A 9256-nucleotide genomic window follows, 5' to 3' on the forward strand; every position below is an offset into this window, starting at 1 on the left:
TCTTTTAAGATGTTTCATAGCCATCTTTACTTCTTCTTTTGAGAACTCTCTGTTCAGCTCCTTAGCCCATCTTTTAATTGGGTTGCTTCTTGTCTTGGTTCTCTGTTTTTTGAGTTCGTTATATATTCTGGTTATTAAACTCTGTCGGATGTGTCACTGGTGAAGATTTTCTCCCATTCTGTAGATTTTCTTTTTGTTTCCTTGGTTGCCTCCTTTGATGTCCAGAAGCTTTATAGTTTAATGAGGTCCCATTTGTTAATTCTTGCCCTTGTTTCCTGAGCAATTGATGTCCTGTTTAGAAAATCCTTTCCTATGCCTATATCTTGTAGGTTTTTCCCAATGTTTTCTTCTAAGAGTTTCAGAGTTTCAGGCTTTACATTGAGGTCTTTGAGCCATTTGGAATTGCAGGGTGAAAGATAGGGGTTTAGTTTCATTCTTCTACAAGTGGAGATCCAGTTTTGCCAGCACCATTTGCTGAACATGCCGTCTTTCCTCCAGTGAATCTTCTTGGCTCCTTTGTCAAATATCAGGTGGCTGAAATTGCATTGACTCATATTTGGGTCTTCAATTTTGTTCCATTAGTCTATGGGTCTATTTTTATGCCAGTACCATGTTGTTTTTATGACTATAGCTCTGTAATACAGCTTGAAATCTGGTATAGTAATCCCCCCGGGCTTTGCTCTTAGTGCTCAGGCTTGTTTTGCGTATCCGAGGTCTTTTGTGCTTCCATATGAATCTTAGGATAGTTTTTTCCAATTCTGTGAAAAATGTCATGGGGATTTTGATTGACATTGCGTTGAATCTATATATGACTTTTGGTAGGATGGTCATTTTCACAATATTAATTCTTCCAATCCATGAGCATGGGAGGTCCTTCCATCTTCTGATGTCTTCCTCAATCTCTTTGTTTAAAGATTTAAATTTTTCATTGTTGTTTTGCTTTTTGAGGCAGTCTTCTGTAGCCCAGGCTAACCTCAAACTTTGCTTACAGTTTGAGGCTGTCATTGAAGTTCTAATCCTCCTGTCTTTACCTCCCAAATGTTGGGATTGTAGGCATATATCATCTCACCAGACTGAATCCAAAGAAACTTAATGACTAAAACAGTCATTTGGGGCTGGCTTTTGGGCTCTGTACCATCTCTCTGATCATAAGGCAGCTCCCAGGCTGACAGAGTAACTTGTCATTGTAGAACCATCTCATCAGTAGCCAGGGAAAAAGATGTTCTCAGTAGCTGCAGTGAAATATATATTGATTCTACAAAAGCTTCCCTATAAAAGGGCCATATGGGACTTTTCATTATCACCTTGGTCAAAGGAAGTCATATTGCATGCAATACTGGGAAATAGTCTCATAAGGAGGGACCAGGGTATCAGTGAATAGTGACACAGTCTGTCACAATAATGTGATCTCCAACAATGGTTATGACATGATGGTATGTCATACTCATCAGAGTAGCATCAAATTAAAATTCTGGATGAATTCTGTTATGATCTGCTGGTAGAACTGTAATTGTTATAATCACTGTGAAGAACAGATTGTGTTTAAATCTAACTGAGGCCTGATGAGATGGCTCAGTGAGTAAAGGTGCCTGCCACTAAGCCTAATGGCCTGAGTTCAGTCCCCATAACCCACATGGTGGAAGGAGAGACCCAACTCCTACATGTTGTTCTCTGATTACATACATGCCATGGCATACTTGTTTGCGTACACACACACACTAAAAAAGTTAAAAATACAACCGAAATAAAGTATTCTCTAAGTAAGAAAAAAATAAAATTGAAAATGTATATCCTAGTTAATCACATATATTCCTGCTAACACTCCTGTATGTGCATATTAGGAAATAACTAGAATACTGTATTTTTAATATTTTTAAATTTTTTTGATAATTTCATATGTGAATATGTTTTGATGAAATTCATGTCCCACCCCCTCCAGCTCCTTCTATCATTCCCCACCCTCACTCTCCCCTCCCAACTTCATGGACTCTTTCTAAACCCACTGAGTCCACTTAACGCTGCCAGTATGTGCAGGTGTTTAGGCCCATCCACCGGAGAGGAGGCCAGCAATTGCCAATAGCTCTTCAGCTAGGGGTAGGGCTTCCTGACCCCCTCCCCCTCCTTGCCAGGACTCTGTCTGTCCTGATCTTACAGAAGTCTTGTGCATGCATTCACAGCCCCTGTGAGTTCATGAGTGCAATGACCCTGTCATGTCTGGAGAACAGTCTCACTGCAGTTGTCTACCACCTCTGGCTCTTAGCAGTTTTCTTCCCTGTCTTCTGTGATAATCTCTGAGCGTGTGGTGAATGTGATATAGATGTCCCATTTAGGGCTGAACACTCCAGTCTCTTACTTGCTGTACTTTGACCAGTTGGGAGTTTCTGTGTTAATCACCATCTCCTACAAAAAGACCCTTCTCTGAGGCCAGGTGTGGATCAGAATCAGGCAGCTCTGTACCATCGCACCCACCTGCTTGTTTACTTTTCAAGTAAAGAAAAAACTTCAAAGAAGCAACTTAAATATTGACAAGGAAATTGATATATTTATGCATATATTAACATGGAAATGTAGCAATGTGACTGATGTAGGCAAATCTCAAAAGCAGAGTTAAGTGTATAAAGTTGTATATAATGCCATTTATACAAAGAATTTTTAATTTTAATTTTATTTTAGAGGCTAATGTATGTTAGGTTAACTAAGAGCATTTTCAGGGTCCTTGTCTTCCATCGTAGATTTTCTGACCAGTTCCATACTCATTAATTCGCCTTTGTTTTCAGTGGATGAAAGATGAAATATTAAAGGAATTCATTCTCATTTCTTTCTTTTAACTCTGTGTGTGTGTGTGTGTGTGTGTGTGTGTGTGTGTGTGTGTGTGTGTGTGTGTCTAAGCTTTTGTGAGGTTAGAGGACAACTTGTGGGAGTCACTTCATGAAGGATGAAACTCAGGTGATCAGGCTTGGCAGCAAGCACCCTTACCCTGGCCCCCATTCTGTTTTCCTTTTCTTGTCAACAGAAGCAATTAGTCGCTCAAAAAATTCACATAGAGGAGAATGAGGATAGGGACACAGGACTGGAGCAGAGACATAATAAAGAAGATCCAGACTGCATCAAAGCCAAGGTGCCTTTAGGGGACCTGGACCTGTATGATGGCACATACATAACTTTGGAGAGCAAGGACATCAGGTAAAGTGATTCTCCTTCCAAAAGCAAAGTTCTTTCCCTAAAATCAGGAAGAAATAAGAGTTAAGTTTCAGTTACTGATGAGGTTATTGAAATTTCAAAGTTCAAAATACATAAATGTATGTAGAAATCCTGCATGTTGTTTAAATATATTTAATACCACAGTAGATAATTATCAGTAAAAAATATAAATAACCAATAAATATGTGAAAACATTTCTCAGAATTGATCAAATAATATAAAAGTTTCCATCTACTATGGAAAAAAGTATTTTAAGATAAGTAGTAAAAATATTGAGGCCTTCAGTGGAAATTGAGTGGTTTAGCATTTCTAGAAAGAACTGAGCAGTCTTGTTATTGTGTTGGTTTTTAGAAGCCCACCATCCTAACTACTCTTGTTTTCTAAGTCTTAAAGTTGCGATGCAGGGAGAATATGAGGAAATTTGACATTTCTCAAAACACTGCTCCTCCCTCTCATTCTTTTGTTGCTTCCTGCTTTATGATTTAGCCCTGAGGATCATATCGACACAGAGTCTCCTGTCCCTGCAGACCCGGAGCAGCCTGACTGCACCAAGATTCTAGAACTTCCATATAGCATACATGCATTTCAGCACTTACGAGTAAGTAGAAACGTTAGCTTTGGAGACTCCTTCCCTTCCCCTTCCTTCCTTCCTTCCTTCCTTCCTTCCTTCCTTCCTTCCTTCCTTCCTTCCTTCCTTCCTTCCTTCCTTCCTTCCTTCCTTCCTCATGCTATTAAAAATTAATTTTTTTCTTTCCTCCCAAACATCTTTGTAATCTTATAGACATTTCCTTTTTCTTACCTTTTTGGTTGTAAGTCTTTAACAACTGTGCCACCTCTCCAGCCCTATTTCTTAAAAATACTTTAAAATAAATGCTACAAGATACCTGATTACTTACAGTCTTAGGTCCTGTAATATCTTACTGTGTTTTTCAAATCATTTTCTACTTTAGGGAGTACAAGAGAGAGTTAATCTTTCTGCCCCTCTGCTACCTAAAGAAGATGCAATCTTCACGTATTTATCTAAGCAGTTAGGAAGGAGTATAGATGACTTAGGTCACCTCATCCATGAAGGCCTCCAGAAGGTAAGCCACCAGTGACTAAATGAGCAAGAGGCTCTGTGTAAAGGGGTTGCTCCTCAGAGAACAGGCGCCTTGCTTGTTTTCACAGAAGGTGTTCTAAAACTAGAATTATTCCATTGATAGACTGTATCTTTCCACAGGAGGGAGAGACATGGATAGAGTAATTTCCTTTACCAGGAAGAGATACTAAAAATATTCACCTAAACTAATTCATAAAGGAAAAAAAAAAACCTAATAGAATAGGACTTAAAAGTAGATTATCTAAATCAAATTAAACACTGATATATCTGCACAATAAACCAGTTATCACTTTACTCATCCCTAGACAAAAAGTCAGCACTAACAATAAGATGTTTTGTAATTTTCTCTTAAGAGAACTTCTACATGGTAGGGTCTGCCTGTGGTCCCAGCTACTCAGGAGGCCGAATTGGGAGGATCTCTTAAACCCACAAGCTCAAACCAGTTTAGGCAACATAGGCAGACCCTATCTCAAAATGGGGTGGGGTCGGAGGGAGAGTATCATTCAGGATAATGTAAGAATTTAATTCGTTCTTACTTTTCTCTTTTTTGTGCCTAAAGATTATCAAGGACTGGGAATGTAGTTCAGTTGGTGCTTGTCTAGTACACATGGAGCCCTGGGTTCCATTATCAGCACAGCATAAATCAGGTGTGTGGCTGGCACATGCATGTAATTCCAGTACCCTGGAGGCCAAGGGAAAAGGATCAGAAGTACGAAATCATCCTTGACTGCACAGCAAATTTGAGGTCAACTGGGTTACATGAGATCCGACTCAATTTAAAAAAAAAAAAAAGCAGTTTCTAAGCTATATTAATTATAATGGTATTAAATAAAATATATAATTACCACATTGATAAATACTTCCCTCAAACATATAGCTCTGTATATTAAGAGAGTGGAATTTGGGGATAAAAGTAAGAAAATACTTTTACTTTCAAATGCATTTTGCAATTATTTTTATACTTAAGGTACCATCTTCCTACTGTCTTTCTGAAGGTAATATAAATGTTTGCATTCCCAGAACTTAGAGAGTAATGAGGGAACATTGGTCTGGGGTTTACAGTGTCCTTCAGAGGACAGTTAGCTGAGAGCAGGCTATTAGTAAATATCCTGCAGAAAACCAGAATAGAGGGTCCGGGGGGCTGCTTCAGTTGAGCAGTTATAGCTGCTTCTCTGGAAATGTACATTTCAGCTCACAGCTGGAAAATGAGAAAAAAGAAAAAAGCAAGAAAACTTTAAGATGTGGGAAGAACATTCTAGGCCAAAGCAAAGGCATTGAAGCCTGAATAAGCCCAAGAGGTGTGCTAGTCTATCAGCCTGCCGTTCAGATTCCTCTCCAACCTCACTCTACTTCACAGCACTTTGTCAACAAGTGTAGGAGGGTTTTTAACCCTCACATCCACCAGTTCTTTACCTTTTCAGATACCAGGTGTGGGTCCTGTAATTTGTTTTTTGTTTTTGTTTTTGTTTTTTTTGTCTTTTTGAGACAGGGTCTCCCTGTAGCCCCAGCTGTCCTGGAACTCACTATGTAGACCAGGCTGGCCTTGAACTCACAGAGATCCGCCTGCCTCTGCCTCCCGAGTGCTGGGATTAAAGGCGAGCGCCACCACACCCGGCTATGTTTTTTTTTTTTTTTAAGAAATTATTTCATCTTTATTTATAAGGTGATATTGAGTGGTCTGTCTTTGGTCTCCAGTGCTTTAAGTGAAGCAGAACTGAGCCTTCAAGAACCTGAGAGCATCATCTCACAAAGCTAGCAGATGCTACTGCTCAGTTCAGAGGTGTGCCCCGGGTATAGTAGGGCATGGGCTCCAGCCCTTAAGAATGAAGTTGAAACAAAGTGCTTTGAGAAGGCAGGGGAGCAAGAGCACCTGGCTCCAAAATCGTCTGATGGGCGACTTTGGGGAAGATGAAGGTGGGTGAGCCCAGCAAGGGGCCAGAAGTAGCTACTTGGATCCCATCAGGAGGTGCCAGACCTGGTCCACAAGCAGCTGCGGGGAGTGGGATGCCGGCTGAGAATGGAGGCGCACTATTTAGTTTCTTCACGGCTTCTCAGCCTGTAGTACTTCCTTCTGGTTGGCCCTCCTCACGTTTTCATAATCCAGAGCAACTTTCTCAGTAATGAATCAGAAGCCAAAGATTCAAGGTCCACAGTGTCATGGGAACAACTTCCCGTTCTGTTCTCATGCCTATAGCTTCTGCCTCCAGATCCCGCTGCAAGCTATACTTTATTTTACCACAGTCTCAAACTTGGGGCCTGCCAATATCACACAGATGCCTTCCCATAGCTCACAGCTTCTGAGTGCCTTATCCCTCAGATTCCTGCCCTAACCATCAGATGTGGTTCCAAAGCTGAGGGGTTAGATGTAAAGGAGGGCAAAGGAAGAATTGAGACAACTGAATTTTTGACTTGGGCACCTTGAAGAAGGTTGGAGGAAAGAAAATAGTTATATTTTGGTCATGTTAAGTTTGAAATTATATGAAGAATCTGTGATTCCAGGGGAGATCAGTGCAAAAATAGAGAATATTGTTAAGTGGAGAATTCCCAAACCCATGAAGCCAAGAAAAAGTCATCCAGGAGAGAATGAACTCTGAGAAGCCAAGGTGCATGCATGAGATCCCCCACTTTTTGGCTGTCAAGCACAGGACGTTCCAAGGAAAAGAATGCTGGGGATGTAGCCCCGTGGTAGAGTGCATGAGGGATTCCCGGCAGAAAATAAAATGACTGAAAAAGGTGTCCCAAAGACTGTGGAGTCCTAAGAGCCAGAGGATAAAGTACTTGAAGGAAGGAGACGGCATTAGCAGCAACATTCCAATAGTTAGAGATTTGGGGAAGATTTTCTAAGACCGAAAAAGCAAGTTTTTTCTTTATATATTTTCTTCTTAACTCCAGTATGCTGTAATGTGTAGAGTTTATTTTGAACTTCTTGGGGATTGGAATCATGTAGGATTTTTTTATTTTATATTTTGTTGCAATTTACAATATGATGTCTGAAAATAAAAACGTAAAATCAAAGGATTTATAGACTTTTTTTTAAAGATACCACGTGCCTTTTTTTTTTTGGTCTGTTTGAGGCAGTGTTTTCCTGTAGCCCCAGCTGGCCTGGAACTTACTATGTAGACCAGGTCTTGATCTCACAGAGATCCTCCTGCTTCTGCCTCCAGAGTGCTGGGTCTAAACTCTTGTGCCACCACCACACCCAACTAATTTGTTGTTGTTGTTGTTGTTGTTAATAAAAACAAAAAACATTTTTATTTTATGTGCATGAGTGTTTTTCCTGCATGTATGTATGTGCACCATGTGTGTGCCTGTTGCCTACAGAGGCAAGAAGAAGACTTCAGATCTTTTGGAACTGGAGCTAAGGGCAGGTATTAGCCACCATGCAGGTGCTGGGAACTTAACCTGGGTCCTCTGCAAGAGCCCAGGAGCTCTTGGCTGCCAAGTGTCTCTCCAACTCCCTTTTGTAGATTAAAATATTTTTTTTCAAAAGGCTATTGAACAGAAGACTGAAGTGTTAGTTACATATCAATTTTGAAAGACTGCTATTTCTTCAACAATTTAGGGAGTATAAGTTCATAGTTCATTGGTTCATAGTGTGAAAGTCTTTAATTTTATCACCCAGAAGTATACCTGCTGGATATGGTGGTATATGCCTTTAATCCCAGTTCAGAGGCAGGGCAGGCAGATCTCTGAGGGAATGAGGCCAGTCTGGTCTACATAGCAAATTCCAGGCCAGCTGGGGCTACAGGGAGACCCTATCTCAAAACACAAAAAACAACAAAAAAATCATATACCTTCTTTGAAGATGGACTATTAATAGATGAATAATGCAGTGTTATACTTATTTAAATCTTTAAAATATTTAATAACTACTTTGAGAATATTTTACTAACACTATGTTTCTAGTAACTTTTAAAATACGATAATGGGCCTTAAAAAATTCAGACTGTAAAAACATCTATAATGTTCAAAGTAAAATTTAAACTTTCTTAATTTTTTAATATTTCTTATGTGTACAAGTATATTGTCTGCATCAAAATATGTTAGAATATGTTTCTAACATTCTTTTAGATTTTGTTTTCACTCATCTCTATGGTTGAAACTTATTTCCATAGTATGCTTTTTTGGTTTTTTTTTGTTTTTTTGGTCTTTTTGATACAGGGTCTCCCTGTAGCCCCAGCTGGCCTGGAACTCACTTTGTAGACCAGACTGGCCTTGAACTCACAGAGATCCACCTGCCTCTGCCTCCTGAGTGCTGGGATTAAAGGCGTGAGCCACCATGCCTGGATCCATAGTATGCGTTTTTAATGGAGCCATTGTGATGTTCAGGGAATAATCTTTTTTTTTTTTTTTAAACTTTTTCACATATATCTTGTCAAACTGTCACCTAGAAATGCTATAGTAATACAACATTTCTGTAGTTAATATTTGCAGTCTACAATAAAGCCTACATTGAATATTGATGTTCTTTCTTTTTTATTTTTGCCAGTTATAAAAGCAAAACTTGTATCATTTGAATGTCTTTCTTTGGGTTTTTTTTTTAATAGTTCTTATGTTTATTAGCTATTTCTTTTGTTGTTTTGTTTTATTTTGTTTTAAGATAGGATCTCAGTGTAGCTCAGGCTGGCCTCAAAATTCCATGTAGCTAAAGATGATCTTGAACTCCTGATCCTCCTGCCTCAACCTCCCAAGTGCTGAGATTATAGGTATGCACAAGCTATAACTGGCTAGTTGTTTTTTTAATTTTAAAATTACATTTATTTATTTACTGTAAGGGAGTAATGTGGAGGTCAGCATACAGTTTGCTGGAGTTGGTTCTCTCTTTCTACCATGTGATTCCCAGGGTCGGAACTAAGGTAGGTCATCAAGTTTGGCAGCAAGCACCTTAACCTGCTAAGCCATCTTTCAGGCCCTGACTAGCTTAGAGTCTTCCTTCCTTCCTTCCTCCCTCCCTCC

At 39.5% G+C, this 9256-nt stretch overlaps 1 protein-coding gene across 3 annotated transcripts in view; it reads left to right on the forward strand.

Annotated features, from left to right (window-relative positions):
• The window catches only part of Ttc17 (tetratricopeptide repeat domain 17), a 144154-nt gene that overhangs the window by 28394 nt on the left and 106504 nt on the right, over positions 1-9256 (forward strand). For all 3 annotated transcript variants that reach the window (XM_008848928.2, XM_008848929.2, XM_008848930.3), the window contains exons 3-5: positions 3014-3183; positions 3688-3799; positions 4152-4283. In XM_008848928.2, the coding sequence (XP_008847150.2) occupies positions 3014-3183; positions 3688-3799; positions 4152-4283 (414 nt within the window). The remainder of the gene's footprint in view (positions 1-3013; positions 3184-3687; positions 3800-4151; positions 4284-9256) is intronic.

Source organism: Nannospalax galili, unplaced genomic scaffold, assembly GCF_000622305.1.
Source record: "Nannospalax galili isolate Female #2095 unplaced genomic scaffold, S.galili_v1.0 scaffold784, whole genome shotgun sequence".
Lineage (NCBI taxonomy): Eukaryota > Metazoa > Chordata > Mammalia > Rodentia > Spalacidae > Nannospalax > Nannospalax galili.